At 47.7% G+C, this 25,661-nt stretch overlaps 2 protein-coding genes across 19 annotated transcripts in view; one reads left to right on the forward strand and one right to left on the reverse strand.

Moving 5' to 3' along the window:
* Positions 1-25,661, reverse strand: part of GPR55 (G protein-coupled receptor 55) — a 107,854-nt gene that overhangs the window by 61,562 nt on the left and 20,631 nt on the right. Inside the window, exons 1-3 of one of the 16 annotated variants that reach the window (XR_014778647.1) lie at positions 20,476-22,568; positions 13,278-13,383; positions 278-1,514 (exon numbers count right to left, since the gene is read on the reverse strand). The exons of 1 other annotated variant lie outside the window; for it this stretch is intronic. The gene's annotated coding sequence lies outside the window, so the exon portion shown is untranslated. Of the gene's footprint in view, positions 1-277; positions 1,515-10,730; positions 11,035-13,277; positions 13,384-13,702; positions 13,997-19,978; positions 22,569-25,661 lie in introns of those variants that run through there. 14 more of the 16 variants (XR_014778648.1, XR_014778649.1, XR_014778650.1 and 11 more) reach the window with 14 other exon arrangements.
* On the forward strand, positions 8,797-22,628 carry SPATA3 (spermatogenesis associated 3). 3 transcript variants are annotated; one of them, XM_084779217.1, is made up of 4 exons: positions 14,062-14,477; positions 17,770-17,941; positions 19,824-19,967; positions 22,575-22,628. In XM_084779217.1, exons 1-3 carry the CDS (start codon positions 14,186-14,188, stop codon positions 19,927-19,929), a joined length of 570 nt encoding a protein of 189 aa, XP_084635343.1. In that variant the 5' UTR covers positions 14,062-14,185; the 3' UTR covers positions 19,930-19,967; positions 22,575-22,628. The 3 variants fall into 3 exon arrangements, with proteins under 3 accessions (XP_084635341.1, XP_084635343.1, XP_084635342.1); XM_084779216.1 differs by having other exon boundaries at positions 14,065-14,477; positions 17,767-17,941; XM_084779215.1 differs by lacking the exons at positions 14,062-14,477; positions 17,770-17,941 and adding an exon at positions 8,797-10,721.

The raw sequence follows: 25,661 nt of genomic DNA on the forward strand, positions 1-25,661 counted from the left end.
ATAGCATCCAGGGCTCGCGAGATGCTCAGTGGGTAAAGGCATGTGCTACGTGAGCCTGAACTCATGTAAATGTGGGAGACCTGGCTCCACAAAGTTGTCCTCTGGCCTCCACGTGTGCACTAAACGTGTGTGTGTGTGTGTGTGTGTGTGTGTGTGTGTGTGTGTGTGTGCACGCGCGCGCGCACATACACACGGGCTCTAAATTTTAAAAATTAAAATAACGTCCATTCACCTATTTATCCAATTATCTGGCCAGCATTCCTGCAGCACCAACATCGCCCAGGCAGTTTTGAACAATGGGAGAACAAGTAGCCAATGGTCTCTGCCCTCACAGAACAATTGACACAAAGCATAGTGGAGAGGGGAAGGGAGGGCCCATCAGAGATGGTGATGGGAGGAGCTATCTGAAGTGACAGGCGGTGCTCAGAGTTGAATATAATTTTTGTGTGGCCTCCCTCCAAAGGTCAATGCGTTGGAAGCTTGGTCTTCATCACGGCAAGATTGGGAGAGGATGCAATCCGTAACAGGACGGGCCTCGTGGGAGATAAGACGATGGGAGAATGGGAGCGCCAGCCTTAGGAGAATTTCACAGCATTCTTAAGGGTCCTGGCTAGTCCTGCTAGAGTGGATTGTGCTGTTTGTTTTGTGGGTGTTGGGGTTACTTTTCTAAGACAGAATGTCTCTGCGTAGCCCTGGCGCTCCTGGAATTCGCTCTGTAGACCAAGTTGGTGCCAAACTCAGAGATCCACCTGCCTCTGCCTGAGTGCTGGGGTTAAAGGTGTGCACCACCACCATCTGGCTTGAAAGGCAGAGTTGCTATCAGAGAGTAGTACATGTGGCTTCTGAATTTTCCTAAGTCAACATGTGACTGCTTCCTCTTGCACGTGAGTCCAGCAGGATGCCATCAGCCATACTGTGATGATGTCGCCAGGGGGAGCCCCCGGAGCTGCATGCTGGAGCTGCACTCTTGAATCTACACAGCTACGATTGGTTTGGAAGTGGAGGTTAGATTCGAGGAATGATAAGGAAAAGTATCGAGGAACACTCGCAGCCTTCCAGCTTATAAAACTGACTGTCTTTAGCAGGTTCTAGAAGAGAAAGATGTCCACGCAGGCTGCTGAACACACACAGCAGAAGCTCACACTTTTCTATGGGTAAGTGAACCGTTCAGGTGGCCATAAAAACTATGTAACTTTTTTTTATTTTAAAAGATTTATTTATATATGCATATGGGTGTTTTGTCTGCATGTACATCTGCACATAAGAAGAGGGCAACCAAGTTAGTGGGACTACAACTATAGACAGTTGTGAGCTGCATGCTGGGAATTGAACTCAGGACCTCTAGAAGAACAGCCAGGGCTCTTAACCACTGAGCCATCTCCCCAGGCCCCAGGAACCTGTCTTGTTCCTCTTCTAGGACTGACTACTCTTCTCAAGAAGGTCTCAGAGGATCTCAATTCCGAGTTCTTCCTTGTTGAAAGGCAAATTGACGGCAGGGCTCTGCCGGCTCCCTTCTGAAAGCAAAGTGCGTGTGGAGGGGAAGTAAACAAGAGGCTTGGGAACACCCACTCTTGTGAGCACACACACGCATACACTCCAGCACAATCCTTTGGGATTTGCTAGTCCAAAGGTGTCTGATCGGCTCTGCAAAGGTTCAAGGTCATGCCGCTCATAATTCACCACGGAAAACCACGGAAAAGAAACCCCAGGGTTCACACTGGAGAGTGGAACCTTCCCTCCAGCTGCCAATCCCGTTACTCCAAAACTAAGAGACGATCGATGCAAGAAATGTGTTGTCTGGAAAACGCAGCCCTTCCAGGCAGGTACACCAAAGGAGTGACAAAAACAGAGCACACAAGGAAGAAAGGCAGGGGTCATGTGGGACAGGCACCCCAGGAACCAGACAAAGTGCATAAGTGATGTGCTCACTCCCTGGGGCTCCTGAAACACAAGACCACAAACTTAGTAACTTAAAGCAAAAAGCTTTCATCTCTGAAGACCAGAACCTCGAAATGAAGGTGTTGGCAGAGCCACCTCCCCACCCCCACCCCCAACCCCCAGGCTCCAGGGAGCAGCCTGGTCTTGCTCTTGCAGCTGATGGCTTCCAGTGGCCTTGGCTTGTGACTATAACATTCTAATCTCTGTCTTTGCCTACATCTCTTCCTCTGTGTGTCTCCTCTGAACATCCTTAGAAGGGCACAGCTCATTGGATTGGAGGCTCAATCCAGACGGCGGTCCTAGGAATCCTTTCCTCTTAGGGTCTCTCTGATGTTTGCACAGACCCTGTTTCCAAATAAGGTTACCCTCCTAAGAATTATAATTGGGACATGAGATTGTCTTATCAAACCATCAGGCATGGGAGGCAGTGGTTAAGCTTGCTTGGCTTCTGACTTGGTGATGGCGTCTTGTGGCAAGGACCACTCATTCTGGAACTACACTGAGAAACCCACCCCTGCCGCAAGTTCTCACCACTGAAGAAAACAAAAAGCATTCTGGGAAATGCTGGTAGGCTCCATCAATGCAAATGATCCTCTCTTCAATGGCTGTTCCCACGCCCCCTGCACTGAAGTTCTTTGCTTATTAACCCAGAACCTGAATGTCTCGCCTTTCGTGGAACTTATGGCTTCTGACACTGGTACTACTGGCTGTACCTGCACCAGTCTTACGCAAATGATCCCTTGGCAATGACTCCTGAGCTGCCCTGTGATAGCTTTTGGACTTGTTCTGTCCCTGATGCCTAGGAATGGGGGGAGAGTCACAAAAGTCAGCGCATGAAGCCAAAATGCCTGTGACCCAAATCATCCAGTAAAGTTTACAGTGTGAACCAAAGGAGTGTGTACACTTCCATACCCCAGAGTAAGCCCACTGGCCATCCCACCTTGCAGGTGGGGCTTCTGTGTCCTGAGCAGGTCTGGTTTAAAGTGGGGAGTGGCAAGAAAGAAATGTGCTGTAGAGCTCTTTCTCTTTGCCTCCTTCACGCCCTGGATTTCTTTTTTTAAAGATTTATTTATTATCTAGTACTCTGCCCCCATGTGTGCCAGATCTCATTATAGATGGTTGTGAGCCACCTTGTGGTTGCTGGGAATTGAACTCAGGACCTTTGGAAGAATAGACAGTGCTCTTAACCTCTAAGCCATCTCTCCAGGCCCCACACACCCTGCCCGGATTTTGTAGTTAGCTTTCCCACAGCGTGGGGAGGAATTCAGCATGTCATGTTTTCGAGACAGGGTTTCTCTGTGTAGCCTTGGCCGTCCTGTCCTGGACTCGCTTTGTAGACCAGGCTGGCCTCGAACTCACAGCAATCCACCTGCCTCTGCCTCCCGAGTGCTGGGATTAAAGGAGTGTGCCACCACGCCCTTTCATCTTTGGAGTCAGTTGAGAGTTGAGGGTTCCAGAACTGGAACTAGGTCCCCAGGAGGAATTGAACTGAGAGACTCCAAGAATAAGACACACAGGCAATGGACTGATGTCTAGGTCCCAACGCCGCACAGCAGTCCCGAGGCTTTCAAGAGGAAAGCAGCAAAGAATAAACTTTGAAGAAATTTCCAGCTTTACACACAGCTCTTCCGGCATCCGTCCCGCCCCTAGGGACTCCCCAAGGCCACCTAGATCAAAGAGCAGGCGAAAGTGCCTCTGCTCCTCTGACCTGCAGCCATGCAGCGCCCCCTGGTGGATGAAGGTTTTGTTTTCCCTAACTGGACAGAGGACATACTTAATTCCCCCTACACAAGATAGAACTCTGAGGGCCTCTTTCATTTTTAAAAGTAATGTGCTTCAAGTTACTCGAGAAATGTGTACAGTATCTGTATTATGTACATTACAAGTTCTAAAAAAGTATCATACATTTATTTCTTCAAAACACAGGCAAACAGAAAGAAAATCCCATATCAGTCTGCCAAATAAAGAATCAGGGCATCCAGTTAAATTCAGACTTAAGATCCTAAAGGATAATTACATGAGGCAATTATTTGTAACTGATCTAAATTTCACACTTAAGTACCTTTTTGTGCATTTACTTGCTAACCCTGACAACTTTTCCCTTTCCATGCATGGTTTTTTGGGTTTTGTTTTTTAACTAAAGAGTGGTGCCCATAAGGAAAACTGTTCAACAACTTAATTTTCCCACTTAACAAGTGACCATAAACATCTTTCCCTACCTCCAATGTTTTGGGGTGTTTGTTTCTTGAGACAGGATCTCCGTATGTAGCCCTGGCTGTCCTGGAACTTGCTCTATAGACCAAGAGATCGAACTCAGAGATCCATCTGACTCTGCCTGTACTAGGATTGAAGACATGCGCCATCATGTCTAGATTCCTCTGGTGGTTTTTGGAGGTTTTTTTGTTTTGTTTTTTTATGACCTGGACTTTTGCTTATCTGGAGATGACTGTAGCCTCCTAGCTCTTTTTTTTATCCCCAGCCCAAGAGTCCTTCTCTGTTCCTTCCCTGTTTGTTTGGTTTTTTGGGGGGGTGCTTTTTGGGGGGGTTGTTTGGTTGGTTGGGTTGGTTTTTCAAGATGGAGTTTCTCTGTATATCCCTGGCTGTCCTGAACTTTGTAGACCTACCTGCCCTGGCTTTGTAGACCAGGCCACTACTGATGGGCCCCTCCCTGGTTTTACATCCAGGCATGCCCATGCTCCTGGCTGTGACACTCCTGAGGATGCACCAGCCTCAATTCGACAAGCCAGGCATGGTGATGCACAACCTTTAATCCCAGCACTTGGGAGGCAGAGGCAGGTGGATCTCTGTGAGTTTGAGGCCAGCCTGGTCTACAAAGAGAGTTCAGGACAGCTAAGGCTACACAGAGAAACCCTGTCTCGAAAAACAAAACAAAAAACAAAACAAAACAAAGAAACCAAAAAGCACAGACAGGCATTCCCACAGAGTAATAATGCCTCGATCTCAGGACTCAGGCTGAGTCTGTCTATTCCCAGTCTCCAGTTCTGTCATCTTACATGTTGCCTGGGATGGTAACCATGGCGATCATTGTGGGGGGGTTCAGTCCATCCCCATATGGTTGGAAAACTTCTTGTGCTCATCAGGATCTTTGTAATATCTTACTGGGGTATGCTCAAATTGCTTGTACATGACAAGCATTCAAAAAACCTTGTGCTAAGAAATAAACCCTAGGGAGCTGGAGAGCTGGCTCAGTGGTTAAGAGGACTGGCTGTTCTTCCAGAGGACCCGGGTTCAATTCCAGGCACCCACATGGCGGCTCAGAACTATCTCCAGCTCCAGTGGATCCAGCACTCTCACACAGACATATATGAGGGGAAAACGCCAATTCACATAAAACATATACATCGCCCAGAAAAGGTGAGACTCTCCCATATCTGGGGTTCTGGGACTGGGGTAGAGGGGAAGAGAGACTTTGGGGACTCTGTGGAGAGAAAGGGGGTTTGGGTCAGACATACCAAACTTGGTTCCTTGCTCTGCCGTTTTCCAGTTAGATGGTTTTTGTGTCCCATCACGGTCACACTGGCTTGCACCAGCGCACCTTTGCCATCTCCCAGGTCTGGTGGTTGGACTTAAGCCTGGGCTGTGACCCTTCCTAGAGGCTGGAGAGAGTCCACTTCCTCCACCTTTACCACCTCTAAAGACTACCCTAGCCCTCAGGGTCCCCTCTCCACCTGCTCTTCAAAGCCAAGGTCTGACTCCCCTCTACAGTCCAGCGTCCTCTTCCTCCCTTTGAAACCCTTTGGGATTAGAATAGACCCTGCCGGCGAAATTCAGAATCGTCCATTTTAAAACCGTGTGCAACTTTATTTTAAAGATTGATTTATTTATTATTATGTATACAATGCTCTGCCTGCATATACACCTGCAGGCCAGAAAAGGGCATCAGATCACATCATAGATGGTTGTGAGCCACCATGTGGCTGCTGGGAATTGAACTCAGACCCTCTGGAAGAGCAGTCAGTGTTCTTAACCGCTGAGCCATCTCTCCAGCCCCCCTCCCCTGCCTCCGTGTGTAACTTTTTTTTTTTCTTTTTCTTTTTCTTTTTTTTTTCTTTTTTTTCTTTTTTTGGTTTTTCGAGACAGGGTTTCTCTGTGTAGCCTTGGCCATCCTGGACTCACTTTGTAGACCACGCTGGCCTCGAACTCACAGCGATCCGCCTGCCTCTGCCTCCCGAGTGCTGGGATTAAAGGCGTGCGCCACCACACCCGGCCTCATAACTTTTTATCCCCTTCCTTGGGCAACCTAACATGTTCATCATAGGCTAGAGCGAGGGCATCTGTGAGGGGCCAACAGCTTGTCGACCACAGAACCATGGTAGTGATGGGACCTCAGACAGGCTGTATGAAGTTCCTACAGTGAGTGAGGATCAGGAGCAATTGTAATGTAGTTATTATGTATAACTACCTTGGAACTTAGTGGGCTAAAGCAATGTCATCTCAGCCCGCCTTTGAGGGTCAAACTACAATGCAGTTCGGGTGAGTGGTCCTAGTTAATATTCCCCCCCCCTCGCCCCAAAGTTGCAGACAAACTATATGTGAAGGCTCCAGTCATTTAAAATTGGCTGGGGCTGCGCACTTCCAAGACAGTGCCCTTAGTAGGTGCTGGTAGGAGGCCTTGGTCTCTTGCCACGTGGACCTCTCCACAGGCCTGCACGAGTGTCCTCACAATATAGACAGGTGGGCATCCCCTGAGATTACTTATCCAAGCAAAGAAAATGAACTACACAGATGTATCTTTGTTATTTGAAATAATTCATACCTGATTAATAAAAATTAACCATAACATTACTCAATTTCCTTTAGTTCAAAAGTATCAGACTTATCAAGAAAATCCTTTCTCGGGACAGGAGAGATGGTTCAGCAGTTAAGAACACTGGCTGCTCTTGCAGAGGACCCAGGTTTGAGTCCCAGCTATACCTAGCAGCTCACAACCACCTGTTAACTCCAGTTCCAGGAGATCCAGTGCCCTCTTCTGGACTCCATGGGTACTGCACACACATGGTGCACATACAGATGAGCAAGCGCACACACATACACATAAATACAAATAAATGTTTCTAGTTAAAGATAATTTTTTCTCAAGTTAAATGTTATGTGGGATGCCCAATATGTCTACCAGATACCACATAAGTTGTCTCAAACGTGGTCAAGGCCTCTCACTCCTCAGCTCTTGAATTCAGCCTTCCCCCAACCCCGACCCTAGACAGGGTTTCTCTGTGTAACAGCCCTGGCTGTCCTAGACTCACTTTGTAGACCAGGCTGGCCTCGAACTCACAGAGATCCACCTGCCTCTGCCTCCCAAGTGCTGGGATTAAAGGCGTGCGCCACCAGGCCCGGCCTCGAATTCAACCTTTTAACTAAACAGCGCTTCATTGGCTTTCTAAAATCTAGAAGTAAAACTTAATGGAGTAAAAGAGCTATTTCCCCATTCTTTCAGATTCTTTTTTTAAAATGACCCTTTACTCTGAAAAAATGTTTTTTTCTAACCAAAAAGTTATAAACTTTCAAAGAAAGGATTCATCCTTTGGATGGAGCACAAGTTTCCAGTATGTTCTGTGTCCTCAAGAAATGTGAGGCCTAAGAAGCTTTGCCACCCAAAGACCTAAAACACATGAGAGGTTGGTCACGGCTATATGCCTCCCCAGCCCCCCCCCCCCCCCGTCTTCTGTCAGTCCCCTCTGCTGTCTTCAGTATTAGCCCCCAGAGACCCGTGTGACATGGGGGCAGCCCCGTTTCTCTGTCTCAGGGAGCCACAGTACTGTGGCTTAGAAGGCATTTTCAGCTGGTCCTTCCTGCATCCAAACCCAAGGCCTGCCACTTGCTGAGTGACTTAACACTATCTAGCCTCCCTGAGCTTCTGTTTCTGCTGCTATAACTTGGAGAGGTGATCTCTCTGCAGCTGTGCCTGGCGAAGGTGACATGTCTAAAACACCCAGCACACAGGAAGACCCTGAATTATTAGGGGCAACTTTTAGAGACAAAAGAGCCTGTTAAATGCCCTTTGATTTTCCTTCACCCCCACCCCCACCCCGACCACCACCACCATGAGTGAGAGAACTTGCGAATGGTGGAACTGATGGATACCTAACGAGCCAGATGGAGGCTTTATTTCCCAGCCTGGGTTGCTCATACAAAATGAACAGAAATGAGCTTCCACCTTCCAAGGCTTGGACAAAAAGACGACTGGCTTTCTCTCTCTTCTTGCCCATCCTCCTGCTGGCCAGGAGCTAGGGAGCCCTGGACCAGCAACCCTGAAGGCAGGAAAGAAGCCTCCTGCCCCCACTGAGGATGGCAGAGGGATAAAGGACTATCATTCCTAAGCCATGTGTCTTTGGATCTCTCCATTACATCAACTTAAATGCAACCAAGGAGTTTAAAGGCTCCAACCACTAAACCCCATATTCATTAACAACAGCTGACACAACAGAGCCCTTGTCTTTAACACCACTTCTTGTCAAAGTCTCCCCCTCGCCCTTCCTTAAAAGGACAGGGCCTGCGAGCCCTAGGAGCCACCTCACAAAGGCCTCACAGAGTCTGGTGGACCTGCCACCTCTCTGTCCTTCTGCTACACTTAGCTTCTGTGCATCATGGGCTGATGCAGGATGCCGCCCCAGGACAGATCTGTGCAAGAAACCTCTGACAGTCTAATTGAAGTTAACCTGATGGGGCTGGAGAGATGGCTCAGAGGTTAAGAGCACTGACTGCTCTTCCAGAGGTCCTGAGTTCAATTCCCAGCAACCACATGGTGGCTCACAACCATCTATAATGAGATCTGGTGCCCTCTTCTGGCATGCAGGTGTACATGCAGGCAGAGCATTGTATACATAATATTTTTTAAAAAGAAAATAGAAAAACAAGCAAAAGATTAAAAAAAAATTTGACCTAATGCTCAGCTGTGGAGGGGACAAAGCAGTTCCATCTGGACAATCTAAGACCTCTGCCCCTAGGTGATCCTCCCCAATTTAGAACCTTTTCATAGAAGTTGGATTAGAAAGCACAGGTCAAAACCTGGGTAAGGCTCCTTGCTGCCCATGCTAATTTCAGCCTCCCCTCTCAGGACTGTGCCACTCTTTCAACCAGCTCCCAGAAGGCCAGCCAGGGACTTGCTGGTGGTACCATTCAGATTTGCTCAGTTAAACTGAAGGGGGTTGGAAGTGTACTCACTGACAGTCTGGCTGGAAGGCAGTTGAGTCTCTTTGGCCAAAGGCTGAAAACCAGGGTGGGAACAGACCTCATCACTATTCAATCTGGCTCTGCCAAGACAGGCCATTCTGGCTCTGACAGAATTTCCCTCAACCTTGAGGGCTTTGAAATTTTTAGTGAGATTTCAGCTCAGGATTTTCTGTTTATCAGCTTGCCTTCACATTATTTTTATATTTTTTAAAAAATTAATTTTTTCAAGGCTTTTTTGTTGTTTTTTGTTTTTGTTTGTTTGTTTGTTTTGTTTGTTTGTTGTTGTTGTTGTTTTTGAGACATGGTTTCTCTTTGTAGCCCTGGCTGTTTTGGAACTCACTCTGTAGACCCGGCTGGCCTCAAACTCATGGCCTCTGCCTTTGGAGTGCTGGGATTAAAGGCGTGTGGCCACTACCAACTAGGCTACAAGGTTGTTTTTGTTTTGTTTGTTGTTGTTGTTGTTGTTTTTAAAGAAAATCAGTAAAAGGCACAAATTATCCCAGTCTCTAGTTGTGTTATATGCAGACCACATCTGGCCCACTGTTTTGAAAATGTCTTAATTTTTCTTGGAGGTTTTAGCAAGTAAGGGGGTCTACCGACGGTCTGGGAAGATGTTCCTTTTGAAATCAACACACACTTGCGCGCGCACACCATGTGTAATCCCAACATCAATTTCCCTATGTTGGAAGATTCCCAAGGAGTAGTGGAGTAGAGGCCCTTGGCTGTGGGTGGCAGGAGCCCGTAAGGCCGAGGGTATTGTGACATGCTCTGGGGAAAGGCAGTTTTTCCTTTAGCTAACGGAGGCCCCAGCCCATTGGGACAAGGGAGCCGGACCGACATGGAACAGAGGCCTGGGGAACAGTCCTCAAGGGCCCCAAAGAAGAAGGTCGAGACGCAGCCAGGGACCCTGAATGAATCTATCTCTGGCCGCGGTCAGGTGCTGCTAATAAGAGAGTTCTTAAAGCAGGAGGAGAGTTACACGACCCTGCAGAACTTTCCGGGTCAGCCTCCAAAGGATCCGAACTCTGCGCCTGCCTACAACACCCAAACAGACTGCGAAAGTAGTTCTAGCAATGGCAGGCGGGGACTCAAGCGCCCCGGCGACAGCTTGGAAGACAACCCCGAAGCCCCGGCCGCCAAGTCCAAGCGCTGGGCGGAGAAGCCGGAGAAGCCCGAGGAACCGAAGCTCTCAGGTCTTAAGGAAAAGGACTTGCCCGCTTGCGAGGTGGCTGAGATCGCCGAGCTCCACTCGGAGCCCGGCAAGCAGCTGCTCCTGGTGCTGTGCCACGCGTCCGCGCTGGGCACGCAGCTGCCGCGGCTTCAACTGCTCCTGCAGAAGGTGCGCTTCCAGGACCGCCGCCCGCCAGCCGCGCTCGTCGGGATCCTGGTGCAGCCGCGGCCGGGTGAGGAGGCCGAGTCGCGCCGCCGTCTGGAGGACCTGCTATGCAGCGTCTTCGCTTCAGAGAACCCAGAGGTCGAGGTGCACACAGCAGTGTTCTGTCCCAGCCGCCCCCAGGGGGTCCTGGACGTCCAGCGCGCTGCCAGCCAAGCGCACATGGTCCCCCTAATGGATCGCCAGACCCAGACGGATGGTGAGGGGCCCGAGGGTGGAGGCGGGGACTGTTGTTCCCCTGAAAAGTGGGCAAATCCCTGACCTCACAGCCCCGGGTGTTGGCGCTTCCAGCACCGCACAATTTGAACGGTAACGAATCAGCGTCCTTTCCCCCAAGATGTGCGGGTTGGGTCAATCTGAAAGTGAATTAACCGGGAGGGTTACCTCTCCCACCCATTTGACCTGCCCCACAGCTTAGGAGAAATCATACTTTTATACCATCTTGATGGGACATTGAAGGACTTATGATGACCCACCACCTCCTTTCCAAACGCCCTAGTCTGTCACTCCTCCTGGGGATTAAAAAGGACTTTTTTTTTTTTAAGCCTATTGTGAGCCAGTCACTGAGCTAAGGACTTTCACCTCCAGTCTTCACAGCAGCTCTCTAAGGTTGGGGGTTTCAAGGGTTGGCTAACTGGTCTACTACTGCAGATCCCTCTAGGATGTGCTCTCTCTCTCTCTCTCTCTCTCTCTCTCTCTCTCTCTCTCTCTCTCTCTCTCTCTCTCTCTCTCATACTCATCCTGTGTGGCCTGGGGGCTGATTTGTGGCCCAGGGTCCTTGGACAGTATGCTCTCTCACTACATGAGCTTCCAGCACTGTTTCCAGAAGCCTCTTCCAGGGACAGCGTAGAAAGAAACCAGAAGGGTGTTCTGAGCACAGGTGCCTCAATGCACCATTGCAGAGGCTCTACCCCTTTCAGCTAGTGACTGTAGCATGCTCCCTCTTGTCAGACCCTTTCCCCTCCCAGACGAAGGAATGCTTGATGCCAATTCAGCACAAAGAGGCTAGCTTCAGGATAGACGGTGACACACTCACATTAGTGTCCAGAACACACTGAAAGGCCAGAATCTTGCGGGGATTGATGGGGCATGCTATTGGCACTGTCTATCCTCCAGCCTTTTAGACTCATTCCTCTAAGTAGCTGATTATAGCTTCACACGGCTAGAGCTCCTGGCTAAGAACCCACACACACACACACACTAACGGGCCCCTTCCAATTGTGACCCTCCTCGGGGACTACAAAAATCCTAGTCCATCTTTGGCGACCGCCTCTTAGTAAGAAAAGCTCCCCAACTCCGCCTAGACGGTCCCTTGCTCACTCTCTTTCAATTCAGGCAGCTTGCATAAAATCTACTGGCTCCGCTTGCTCAGACCTAGGGGGTGGGGAATGAACGTTAAGACAAATCTAGAAGTAATCCTAAAGTTAAGTGAACTATGGCTGCAGAGTAGAGGAGGCAGGTTCTTGGCAGGGAACTCCCACGAGGACTTCTCCCCGGCTTCTGAGCCACGTATTTTCTCCTTAATGATAGTAATGCCCCTCAGCCTGCATTCTGCCCTCTGTCTCCCAGGAACACAAGCTTGTGTGTCCTGTGCCCTGTTGCCTCTCTTTGGGTGAAATGGCTATTAGGAAATTCTACCCATAATATGTCCCTGCCCCCCCCCCACTGGACTCATTTTAAACCAGTTGCTTTCAACAAGGAACGATGTTAACACTTTCTCAAAGCTCCTGGCATATTTAGCCACATCTGGAAATCTTCTTAGTTACTATGCTGGCGTGCTGGCCAGTCAAGGCCAGAGAGGCTGCAAAGCTTCTTAGAGCGCACAGAACAGCCTGCCTGGGGAGACTTCTAGCCCACAGTGTCAATCAGGGCTGAGACTGAGAAACTTACTGAAACCAGGTTAAGCTCCTCAGTCAAAGTCTATCAATGGCAGAAAAGGCAAATTAGGGAAGATGAACACTGTTCGGAGCTCCAGCCTCTCTGATTCTAAATAGCATCCCTTCGACAGGTCTATCTCTCTTGACCTCAGAAAACTGCCAGCATCTCTTAGAGTCACCTGCCCTCTGGACCTCCTTCCTCCAAACCAACCAGACAGAACCCGAGGCACCTGATCTGAGCTTTGCTTCCAATTCTCAATAGCTTTCTCCCATCGCCTCATGCAAGAAACTTTAATTTTTTTTTTCAATTTAAAAGCCCATATAACCTGATTCCTTGTTGCTTACTGGAGTCATAAAGAAAAAGAACCCTTAACTGGAACTTAGTCCTGAGGGATGTATTTATGTAATTTAACTTCTCTGAACCTCAATATCCTTTTTGGCAAAAATTATAAATAAATAATAATGATGATGATGATAAAAAAAATAGGTAAAACCTTTGCTGGCTCTAGAAGCCTGAAACTACAACCTCTCACTTCACTATTGACATCTGGTCTGGCTTTGGGGGGAAGACGTGTTTCTGGCTCACTAGCTCTCCCCTAACCTTTTTTGCTTGTTTGTTTGTTTGGCTTGGTTTTTCAAGACAGGGTTTTTCTGTGTAGCTTTGGCTGTCCTGGACTCGCTTTGTAGACCAGGCTGGCCTTGAACTCACAGCGATCCACCTGCCTTGGCCTCCCCAGTGCTGAGATTTAAGGCGAGTACCACCACACCCAGCCTGTTCTCCCCTAACCTTATCCCTCAATCCCTTACCACACTGCCTCACCCCCTCCCCCAGCTCCAGGACTCTAGGTAGGGCAGGTGTAATTCCCTACACAGCTTACCTAGCTCATGGAGGAAGTTCTGTCTCTTGCTGAGAGGCACGTTTTTCTATTGCGATGTGTGTGACATTTAGGCTATGTTTTCAAAAATGCTTTTCACACTTCGATCCTAAAAGGAAAGTCACATTGTTAAGTTTAAAGAGTCATAGTCCATTTGACCCAACGTGTTTTGGGTGGTAATAAGTCTGTTGCATCAATGTAGTGAGTTTGAGAAATTATTTCTCAGTTTTCTGAGAACTGGCTTAAAATCTTGGCCAAATTCAAAAATTCTTATAAAAGCTCAGACACACACACCACACACACACACACACACACACACACACACACACACACACCACACACACACACACACACACGAAAGGCAGTGGGACGTGGGAAGTAAAGCATAAAATTAGTCAAATCTTCGGGAACGTTTCCTTAAAACTTACTAAATATATGCTAACCATAAATGCTTGTGTTTGGGGATAGACACAAGGAAACCAGGAACAGAGCTGAGAATCCCATTCAGGATGCCTTCAAAGCAAAGGTAGCTCACACGGACCCAGGAACACGCAGAAGAAAGGTGCCCGAAACAGGTACTCTGGTCACAGAATCATGGGGATCCACTTGTCAGAGGCCCAGAGGCTGTCTTAACCAGGCTATGGAAGGACGGATGGGGCACCTGCTGCCCCCTGTCTGTTCAAGTCCTGGAATGGCAAAGATGGCACCGGGAAGACTGCGCCAGAGCCCTAGCTACAGGGGCCAGCGCGCCTTTTGTGACCTCACAGAAGGTATGTGTGACTCTTGTCTGCGGGACCTTTCTGTAGTCAAAGACCAGAGACATACCCACAAGGGTGACGGCCTCCCTAGGGAGGGAACCAGGAAACGCATAGCTCCATGTAGCTGCCCGGTGGGACTCTAGCAGGACCATCATGAAGAAGGTCAAAAAGAAAAAGGCTGAGTCCAGGCGCCGCAGGGAGTCCACGTCCCCGCAGGCTAGCTCTGACTCCTCACAGCAGCCCAGCTCAGAAACCCCGCCGGCATGCCCGGAGCCCGTCTCACCACCTTGCCAGGAGTCCACCCCACCACAGCAAGTTAACCCTGAACCTATACCACAACATTCTACACAACAGGCTCTGCTCCCTGTAGAAACCCGTCCCTCATATCCGTGCCTGGTATCTTCAGAGACCGAACCCAAATCAACTTCGCCATCCAGGAAAGCAGGTGGGCACACTTCCTGCTGAAGCAGTTCTAGACTTCTTGAGGATAAGAGTCCCAGAGCCAGGGTTGGGGTCTTGTATAGTGTGGGTATACAACCAGCGGGAGCTATATCCGGCCATGTTTATGAAGTGCGGTGGGGGATGGGAGTGGTACCAGGATTCCTGGGTTTTGTCATTCCGTACCACCCCAGGTCTCACTGGAAACAGCCATGGATACATACATACTAACATTTATGGCTCGGTGGGGAGACTATCTCATTGGGAGTCAGTTAGCAACTGTTCAGAAATTAAGGACAAATAGAGTCTAGGAGAGGAGAGGCAGTCTTATACCTTATATGGCTACTTTTTATCTGGCTATTCTCATGAGAGGCCTGACTACTTCAAAGAAGATAGTCTAGCCTGGCCGTGGTGGCACACGCCTTTAATCCCAGCACGCGGGAGGCGGAGGCAGGTGGATCACTGTGAGTTCTAGGACAGCCTGGTCTACAAAGCGAGTCCAGGACAGCCAAAGCTAACACAGAGAGACCCTGTCTCAAAAAACCAAAACCAAAACAAAAAAGAAGAAAAAAGAAGAAGAGGAGGAAGAAGAAGAGGAAGAGAAGAGGAGGAGGAGGAGGAAGAAAGAAGAAGAAGAAGAAGAAGAAGAAGAAGAAGAAGAAGAAGAAGAAGAAGAAGAAGAAGAAGAAGAAGTCTAGGCTGATGGGGTCAGGGTGACTGTATGAGTTTTTGAGACAATTTGGGGGGTTTTGTTTGTCAGATGGAAGATGTAGGGATTTGTTTGTTTGTTTCCATGATATCCCAAGAGGTCTGACCTTGGCCCCACAGAAAGGATCAAGTACAGGATTCCTGGCCTAATCCTAACTTCAGATAAACCACAAATAATGTTATAATTGTTAGTATGTATTCCAAACCCACATCCCTTCTGTCTGCTAAATTGTCATCCTTTCCCACCGAAGAAGATACTAGAAAAGGATCTGTTCAGTGTATAAAACAAACCAAAAATGAAAGTAAAAAAACCATTTTGTAGCCATCAGCTCTGTCTAAAATTAAACAGCTGTCTGACTGTCAAAAAATGATCTCCATCATCTTAGATAGCCAGTGAGAGACAAAACTTTGGGCAGTATCAAGGAGACCCAAGTGGAGTTGGGAAGTTCGGACTGCTAAGGCTAATGGAAACAGCGAACCAAACTGAGCACTGACCATTATCCGTTCTTCCCACGCCTAGCCTCCACTCTAAGTTAATTGTATCTGATAACCCTGCAGGGAGGCAGAGGCAGATGGATCTTTGTGAGTTCAAGGACAGCCTGGACTACAGAGTGAGTCTAGGACAGCCAAGTCCCTGTCTTGAAACCCTGTCTGGAAGAAAAAAAAAAAAAAAACACACACACACACACACCAAACAACAACAAAAAAACCAAAGCTTTTTAATGCAAAATAGTATGGCTCAAGACAATACCAGTCCTCTATTAGGGTGACTGTCATTAGAGAAAACAAAATGACAACAAGTTGGAGGTTTGAGATTTAGAATTTAAGTTCAAGGCCAGCCTGGTCTACAAAGTGAGTCCAGACAGCCAAGGCTACACAGAGAAACCTTGTCTTGAAAAACCAAAAAATCAAAAAAACCAAAAACAAAAAAATGAAAGAGATTTAGAATTTAGAAAATACACTGTTACTAGGGATGTACAGTGGGGTGGCTGCTGTAGGAAACAATCTGGAAGTTTCTCAGCAAAAATGGCAATTTATCATTTCTGAGTATAGATATGGGCCATGTTTTCCAGGCACCCATGCAAAAGCCTATAAATGAATGCCCTAACAGCGCTGTTCAAAATAACTAAAAGCTGGAGACAACCCAGTATCCACCAGTGATGAGGGGACTCATGCAAAAGGCAACATGGTATAAAATACCAGAATACACTGAAAGACTACGTGCCAGGAAATAAAGACATAGCCCATTGAGATCTGCTACAACACAGATGAGATGAACCTTAAAAAGTTAGTGTGACTAAAAGCCAAGTCCCCCAAGAGTTAGCATATATATGATTTCATTTATGCAAAATGCTCAGAACAGATTTATCCATTGCCAGGGAGAAAAGAGAGAAATGGAGGTGTCTAATGAAGGAGTGAGGTTTCTTTTTCAGGAGATGGAAGTGTCCCAAAGCTGCATAGTGGTGACGGTCACACAGCTTTAGATACATACTAGAGACACATGAACAATAACTTTAAGGACAGGATTGTATCTCAATGTCAACTTTTTTTTTTTTTTTTGCTGTTGTTTTTCGGATTTGAGACAAGGTTTCTCTTGTAGCCCTGGCTGTCCAGGACTTGCTTTGTAGACCAGGCTGGCCTCGAACTCACAGAGATCCCCCTGCCTCTGCCTCCCGAGCGCTGGGATTAAAAACGTGCGCCGCCACCACCTTGCTGCAATGTCAACTTTTTAAACTGGAAATAAAAGTATTGTTTGTAGAATCCCTGCTTTCCACCTTCCCAAGAAAAGCATTTTTTTCTTGGAAGTGCACCAAGCTTGCTGACTGACCAACCAACCAGCTTCATGGAGCTTAGGAAAAAAAGCCCTTGTCAAACCTAGTGAGAATTAGCCACCAAAACCCAGCTTGCCCAGAAACAAAGGGAACCATCTCCCAATTCACCGAGTCAGGTCCCAGAAGAGCACAGAAATGGGAGTGATAGGGAAGCATTTCTGAAAGAATGAACCAGTGTGACATTTGTCTCCTGGGTGAGCTGGTGCCCACTACATAAATGGAACATGGCAGCACTGAGTCCAAGGATCCTCAGCGTAGCCTCTCATGGGCTGGGCCATTGCTTACTTGCATCACTTTCTACCAGTTCTGTGCCAATGATTTTCTCTGACTTGAGTGAGAGCTCTTGAGCCGAGATCCACTTCTATACTGTTCTCACTGTACAGTCTTTGAGCCTCAGATTCCTTATCTAAAAAACGAAACCAGCAGTATTCCATGTCACAGGATTACAACAATTAGTCATGATAATGACGAGAAGCGCCGTCCCGCGTAAGCGGGCATCTTTTCATTCATTCTTTCCAGGTAACACCGGTCGATAATGCACTTACTCCTCCAATCGGCTAGTCTCCCCTTGTGTTTGAGAAGGGGTGTCGCTGCAGAAGAGCTAGCTGCCACCTTAAGTAGTTCGTTCAATCTCACATCTTTGACAATGTCTTTAAAAAGCCCAGGGTTTCCCTTGGCAACCCTGCAGCTGCCTTGTCTTTGTGTCCTACCCCCAGGAGCCAGGCGCAGCCCTCACCTCTCTCCTTCTCTATCCAGCAGTGCCTCTGACCTATGTGACTCCACCCTCCTGCTCCTGTGCAGCCTGCCCTGGCAGCTCCACTTGCTGGCGTCGTCTGGGGCTGTGCCACAGCCGCATCTCCGATGTCCTCCTGCCTCAGGACTGCCAAGCCATACCAGGGAGAGAATTCCCAAACCTCCTCACCTTCTACAGGTTCCCTAGTGGGCGGGAGGGCTAAAGCCTTGGGTGTAGAGTTCCCAGAGCCAGGCTCTTTTCCTGAGATCTTGTTATCAATCATATGTAAGTTCCTCCAAAAAGCATGGGCCTTTCAGAAGCAAAGCCTTCCCCCCTTTAAGTAACCAATGCATCTGCTTTGGTGGGGAAGGCTCTGGTGGTACCTTTTCTCCTCCCCGCCTCCTCACAGAAGCCCTCGATCCTGAGAGCACCCTTCCACCTAGCCCACTGTAAACAGCATGTCACTCGGGAACTTTGGGATCACACATTGGCTGGCCATTCACTTATTTCTTTGACCCATGCCGTACACAGGGAACATCTACTATTAAACTGCGTAGTAATTATGCCTGGAACTCATTGATAAACCTGATCATAACTCATAGGCCCCTTCTGCTAATAGCAAAACCTGCCCCCACTTAGAGTATGCCACGTTGTTACCAGGAGTCTCCACAAGGGCCATGTCTTCCAGGCTGATCCATTAGTGGCGGCCCTTTCCTTCATCATTGCATCACCCAGTCTCTGCCCTGTTGCTCCTCTTCCCCAAAGTCACCAGAAGAAACATCATCTAGCCACTATCTCTCATGAGAAGGTCCCTGTCCATGTTAAGAACAGACTGGAGACGCTCCCAAATGAGCAGCCGCACTTGCACTCAGGACTTCAGAAACCCCCCTGGAAGAGGTCCTTCCATTTGGAGGTCTTATATACTACATCAGGAGCATAGCCCACTGTCCTAGTCTCCTCTTCTGCTATCCTTTCCAGCTCCCTCTCTTTCAGAATTAACAGAGAGAGAGAGAGAGAGAGAGAGAGAGGAGAAAGGAGAGAGAGAGAGAGAGAGAGGAAAGATACAGGGCCAATCTGAGGAGGAGAGCTTGCCTAGAGTCAGAGGTACCATCTAGTGAGTCCCATCCCGGAAGAGTCTTCCCACCACACATCCACACAGTATGTCTGTCCATTCATCTGCTGTCAGGTGGCTCTGTGGTGAAAATTCAAATCCTACTCTTGTAGGAAGCTAGGTGTGCTGTGAGGGGCACCTGAACAAGATCTTCACCTTCTGATGTGCTCATCCCGAGAAAAGAGCCAAGATAGCCTATGCACAAAGCAGGTGGCATGGTACAGGAGGGCTTCTGGCAGTTTCGGAGTAAGGCAAGACCATGCCAGGGTCCATAACATTGTGTGCCCAGTGTGTGAGCCAACTCCAAAAGTATCCTTGGATCCCTCTGTGCCTTAAGATGGAAAGGTGGGGGCATTCTAAGCTGTAGGAAAAGGCAAAACATGGTTCAGGCTTAGGAAAGCGAGGGAAAGAGGCAAGGACCCCATGGCCAAGGCAAGATACACAGTTTTCATTTCTTTTCCCATGTGAACCCCTGATTCTGCAGTCTTTTCCTTCACAGAGGACTCAAAATGGGCATTAATGTGTGATACGAACTTCTAACAAACTAGAGACTGCATTTTCTGAATGGCTTCCTTGCATTTGCTAATTCACTCATTTGCCACCTGGTCTTTGGAGAGAGTGTAACTAATGTATTATTTCCTGATATCTAAAAATCTCTAAAAAAAAAACACCTCAGAGAGTTATTGTGAAGCTTAAAGAGGACATTGAGTGGGGAGCTATCTGGTCCAAAGCCTGGCACATCATGATCTGGACAACCCTCGTACCCTGTTACCCCTCTAGGCATCAGCCACAGGCTAACCAACCTTCAGGCCTCTGGGGTCCTGTCGAAAGCTGTGTTGGAAGGGAGCCGGGGCAATGTATTCCTTTAGGAGGAAGATCAGGAGGGGACCCTGTAAGGTCTACTGTCTCCTCCACTACACAGACACTAAAGTCTTTCTTCCCAAACCCCCTCTCTGCTTTGCTTTGTAGAAAACCTTCAAGGAAACACTGCACTCCCCGTTACTCACGTGCTTCAAACTCTCGGAACTGTTGCTGTGGCTCTGGGGGCCCTGGGAGCTGCTTACTTCATCGCTGAAGCCTTGTAAACTGGACCCCAGGCCCACGGTCCGGAAGGTAGGGGGATAACTTTGTTGTCCCTTTTCTCAAGAAAAGGAAATCTCTCAGGGAAAGTTCATGGGCTGTCAGGACTCTTGTAGGCATTTCTGGAGACCTTTTTGTTTTTTCCCTAAGATTTATTTAAGATTTATTTTTAAGATGTACAGTATCCTACCCACATGCGCACCTGCACACCAGAAGAGGGCACCATGTGGCTGCTGGGAATTGAACTCAGGACCTTTGGAAAAACAGACAGTGCTTTTAACCTCTGAGCCATCTCCCCAGCCCCCTCTGGAGACCTTTTATTAGAACCATGAGAGCAAAGCTTCTACCTCCCACCTTGTCCCCTCACCTGCTATGGCTGCCCTAGTCCTGAAGAGGAAGAAGTAGGAGGAGTCAGGTAGATATTTGTTCCCATCTCAGATCTTTTCTCACAACTCAGAAAGATGCTCACCCTTCTCACCATCTCTATGGTAGCTTAGCTCCCCTACTGTGTCCCCAACTCCAGGGGACTGTTTCCACTCACACCAGTGTCCTCCAGCCTGTTCCAAGGCCATGCTGTGCATGGTTCTTGGGAATGCATGTGGTCTCTCTCCCACTCCTCACTTCCATTGCATCCTCTGTGCATATGACAGTGTGTAAAAAGCAATTCTCCTCGGGCTGACGGCAAGTCACTGGAGGAGGAAGTAGCTCTTGGTCATCATCAGTGAATCCTTAAGGCGTGATGGTTGAGGCAAGGGAGCATGAGCCAAGGGAGAATTTTCGGCCTGCCCCTTAGCCCTCTATCATCCATGGGAGTGGACAGGTGATGATTGTAGTCACCTGAAACTGGACTGGGAATCGATGCTTAAAATAAACACCCAAACCCTGTGAAATGAGTCCAGTGAGAGTGCAGTATCTTTTCTGGAGCTCCTGATGACTGACTATTCAAGGATCATTGGAGGACCTACTATTAAACCACCCTGACCTCCAGGAAGTAGTACCACAGCTCTTAAGAGCCTTAGTTTCCCTCTTCTTGAACTTGCTGGGGATGGTGGGGGTGTTTGTAGGAGATGTCTGATGGTTGATGTGTCATGTGATCATGTCAGCATGGTGGCTAAGAAGATGCTGGTTCTTCAGTTAAACTGACAATCTCTAGTCTAGCCTGTGCCAGTTGGAATCCCGGTGTTAGAGGCATGTTCTCTAAGTGTCAGCGCCATCTCTAGTGGAGAGTAACAGCTCTCTCCGAAGACAATGGTCATAGGGATCAAAGAGATATTCAGAGTTGAAGTCCAGGGACAGAATTAGGAGTTCATCGCCTATTGATCCTATGATGCACATACCAGATGGTCCAGCGGCAGGCTGGTGGGTGCTGCTGTACCTCAGTGGTAGCAGGCCTGCCTTTTTATGGGAGCCCACTGAGGGAATCATATTACTTGTGGTCTAGTGTATTCAATATGTTCATGGGCCTGCTTTTTCTGATCTGATTTGGGCCCACATAGCCAAGTGTTTTCCTGCCTTCATTTTTGTGAGTTCATGTACGGTGGCACCTTATTTGCATAAGTGAGTTATCAGTCTGTGCCTTGTGGTGTCCGTGGAACAGATGAGGGTTGTCTACTTCAGGTAAGGTGCATCCTGAAAGCTGCTGCATTATACAACCTGGAGAAAGAGTGCAGAGCACAGGCTGTTTGCATAGCATTCAAACCAATAGAGGTTTGGGCCAACCAAAAGAAGTGATATGGAGGTCAGGTGGGATGGGGCAGCCCAAAGTTCCCACTGCCATGGGCAAGGGGATTTCCAGAAGGTTCTGTGGTAGGATGGATTTAGAGACAGACCTTGTAGGTGTAGATCCCAGAGAAGTGCCACTCTAAAACAGTATGGAAAGTACTATGTGGGTCCATTGAGTCCTCCTAGGCTTTGAGGCTCAGCCACTAGTCCCTATGAAAGGAAAGAGGTGGTTAACGTGTCTTTCTTGGTCCTGAGTGAAAGGTCACCCAATGAAAGTGGCAAAGCTGGCTCCTCTTAGAGAAAGATGCTTCCAGAATTTTCTTTCCTAAATCTTAGAGAACCAACCTCTCCCTCGGCATTTTCTTCAGGCAATAATGAGACAACAAAAGTAAAAGGTTCCTTTGGGACAATGGCTATGGTCAAACTCAACACCACAGCCAACCTCTGGGGGAGTGGGGGGTTCCATCTTAGCTGCTGGGGTCTCTCAGAGAATAGACTTAACAGGGAAGATGTTGACACTGGCTGAGCCCAGGAGATGCTCTAGGACTTCATAAACAGTGTCATGGCCTTGGGGTGAAACAGTATGAAACTCTGAAAAAGCAAACAAAAAAATAGAGCTGTGAAGACAGAGAAAGGAGGAGGAGAAAGAATAAGAAAATGAGAAGAGTGGAAAGAAGGAGAAAAGAGAAAGAAGAAAATAAGAAGAAAAGAAAAGAAGGAAGGAATGAAAGAAGGAAGGAAGAAGCCAATAGAAGGGATTTGAACTTTAAAATAATTTCCTTTTTTGCAAAAAGCATTTAGATGTTCAACCCTCACAGGTAAGATTGTAGAAGCAGAAAGCTGCTGAGATAGGTCACAAGGACTTGATTATTAAGCTAATGGCTCTGTCATTTATTTACTATTTATTTTTCCTTACAGATCCAGTTTCCATCAAAGGATCTCACTTGTCACCAAAATAGAGAGAGAAAAATATCTTGTCTCTTTTCTTCGTTTTATTTTATTTTATTTTATTGAGACAAAGACTTGCTATATAGCCCAGGCTAGCCTTAAAGTCACAATCCTCCTGCCAGGCCCTCCAGAGTGCTAGGGTTAGCCAGGCGTGGTGGCGCATGCCTTTAATCCCAGCACTCAGGAGGCAGAGGCAGGCAGATTCCTGTGAGTTCGAGGCCAGCCTGGTCTACAAAGCAAACCCAGGATAGTCAGGGCTACACAGAGAAATGCTGTCTCAAAAAACAAAACCAAACCAAACAGAGTGCTAGGGTTACAGGTGTGCCCAACCACATCCAGCTAGAAAACTGTGTCTTCGGTGTGCTTTACTCAGAAACATAAAAGTTGGACCTGGCACAGAATCCAGGAGGTAAGTGCCTTGAGGATGTTTTGAGCTGGTGTAGGAACGTACCATTCCAGTCTTGGCCTCTCAACCAGGTGGAGTCACAATAGGCACACATTCAACAAGACGGTGTGCTTTCACGTTTCTCACTCTAAAAGCAAGAGCTGCAAGGTTTAATTCAATGCTGAATTTAACTAGCCAGCCGCATCTCCAGCAGTTAGTAGAGACAGGAGGAATAAGCTAATATGAAGCCTGTATTCTGGGAGGCAAGGGCCCTGGACTCTGGCCAGTACTGGGCAGACATTTTTTTTTCTAACTCTTAAATAGCCAGGTATATTCTTAGTCTACAGAAATCCCACCAAATACTCCTGAAAGAGTGAGGGGGGGGGCGCAGGTCATTACAAGGAAGAGAGAGAGAAAGAGAGAGAGAAAGAGAGAGAGAGAGAGAGAGAGAGAGAGAGAGAGAGAGAGAGAGAGAGAGAGAGAGAGCGCACTGGGTATGGTGGCCTCTGCAGGCAGCTAGAGCCAGACCCTGCTGGTGCCACCCTGGAAAATGTCACAACACACCATCAGAGTGATCCCACCCAAGAGAATAACTAAGTAATAATTTCTGTCAAGTGTTGATGGAGGCCGCCTAGGAGGGAGGTGGCTGTATGTCTGTCCTCTCCTGGAGAGGAAATCTGTAAGCAGAGAACAGCTGTCAGAGAAAACTGTCTCCAAGGACGAACTATGGAGTAGGTAGGGGTGGGCTAAGGACCTGATGTTTCTCTAAGAATTGCCAAGGTGGGATCTAGCCAGACTACTCCATGAAGCAGGAGACTGATCTTTCTGTAGCAGCAGGTAGAACTGAGTGGGACAGGACAGGCTAGTTACTGGGAATCCCCCAAGTCCTAGAATCTTTGTTTAAGGTGATCTCAGAAAACACCACTAGGTGAGGAAAATGTCCAGGGAACAGAGGTGTTTATTTAGCACTGAGCTTCCTTCCCTGGATCTATTGATTTATGGATCTATGGGATCTCTGAGAATCCAAGCTCTTGAAAACTACATAACAGGGACACAGGAGGGTCACGCTTCTGTCCTATGCTGTGGTTAGATGAAGGAACACATAGACATCAGAGACCCAGAGGCTGCTGCTTCTGGAAAGCCTGACTCTTGCGGCCATAGACAAACTCCTCTCCCTGGTGTATTAATTAGACCCTCTTTTGTTGTAAATGGCAACTTGGTAAACCCAATCCTCTGCTCTGCACACAGGCTGTGTAGGCATATGCAGCTACACTTGGAGCCGCTCAGTCAAGCAGGCCAGACTCACTTTAGTTGCTTTCTCACTCTCTCATTCTCTCTTGCTCTCTCTCTCTTCAGTGCCTCATGCATCCTGAGCTGGCTGTGTATCCCAGGATGATCTCATGTATCCCAAATTCCCCCATGTAGCTGAGGAGACCTTACACTGATCCTCCTGCCTCCACCTTACAAGTGCTAGGATTACAGGCATACACTGCAGTGCATGGTTTATGTAGTACTAGAGATTAAACCCAGGGCCTTGAGCTTTCTAGACAATCATCACTTTACCAACTGAGATGCTCCCCAGCCCCAAATTGACTTTAAACACATGACTATGGACTCCAGGTGGACTTCCGTGCTGCTAGGAACATTTCCCATCTGTCATCCTCAAACCTTTGCCCCCTCCCTGTCTCTAAGATTCACTGCCCACAGCATCTCTCTAATAACTACCCATTACCCTGTCTCTGAGACACTGACTGATTTGACGTGACTGAACATATGCCTGTTCTAGGAACCAAAATGAATGGACTCAACCAGCATGGAATCTCTTGTTCGTGGCTGCTTTTATCCAACACCGTTTTAAAAGATTTACATACATATGTGCATATATGAGCGCTCTATCTGCATGTACACATGCAGGCCAGAAGAGGGCACCAGATGCCATTATAGATGGCTGTGGGCCACCCTGTGGTTGCTGGGAATTGAACTCAAGACCTCTGGAAGAGCAGTCAGTGTTTTTAACTGCTGAGCTATCTCTCTAGCCCTTCAACATAATGTTTTCAATTTACATCTCAGTCCTATGCAGTGACTGTTCTCTTTTTATTTCTGAGAGTGCCACATTGTATTTTTTTCCATTCATCTGCTAATGATGTAAGGTTATTTTTCAGGTTAGGGTATTTAAATAGTTAATATGCTTATGCAATTCTTTTTATAAAACCAAAGGTAGGTTTGTTTGTTTGGTTTTTTAGTTTTTTGAGACAGGGTTTCTCTGTGTTATCTTGGCAGTCCTAGGCTGGCTTTGTAGACTAGGCTGGCCTCGAACTCACAGCAATCTGTTTACCTCTGCCTCCCAAGTGCTGGGATTAAAGTCATGCGCCACCATGCCCAGCTTCATTTCTTTGGAATAAAATACCTAGGAATGAAATTGCTGGGTCCTAAGGTGAACATATGTTTAACTCGTTTGGTGTGAAATTTTCTAAAGTGTTTGTACCATTTGACCATCCTCACCAGAATGTGAGCATTCTGGAGACTTCAAACTGCCTAGCCATTTAATAAACCAGGGCATAATAGCCTTCTGGACAAACAAAACCATAACTTTCCCACTGACTCACTGTCTAGATCCTTTGATAAGGACTGAAAGTATTTAGCTATGATAGTGGTTTTATGGTCAGGGTTAA

Source organism: Acomys minous (assembly GCF_964271855.1).
Source record: "Acomys minous genome assembly, chromosome: 4".
Classification (NCBI taxonomy): domain Eukaryota; kingdom Metazoa; phylum Chordata; class Mammalia; order Rodentia; family Muridae; genus Acomys; species Acomys minous.

Bases quoted from the DNA above. Each gene is read 5' to 3' on its own strand.
- SPATA3 (XM_084779215.1), top strand. From the start codon at position 9,893: ATGCTCTGGGGAAAGGCAGTTTTTCCTTTAGCTAACGGAGGCCCCAGC. The intron at 10,722-19,823 runs GTGAGGGGCCCG...TTTGCTTTGTAG, and splicing joins TCGCCAGACCCAGACGGATG to AAAACCTTCAAGGAAACACT.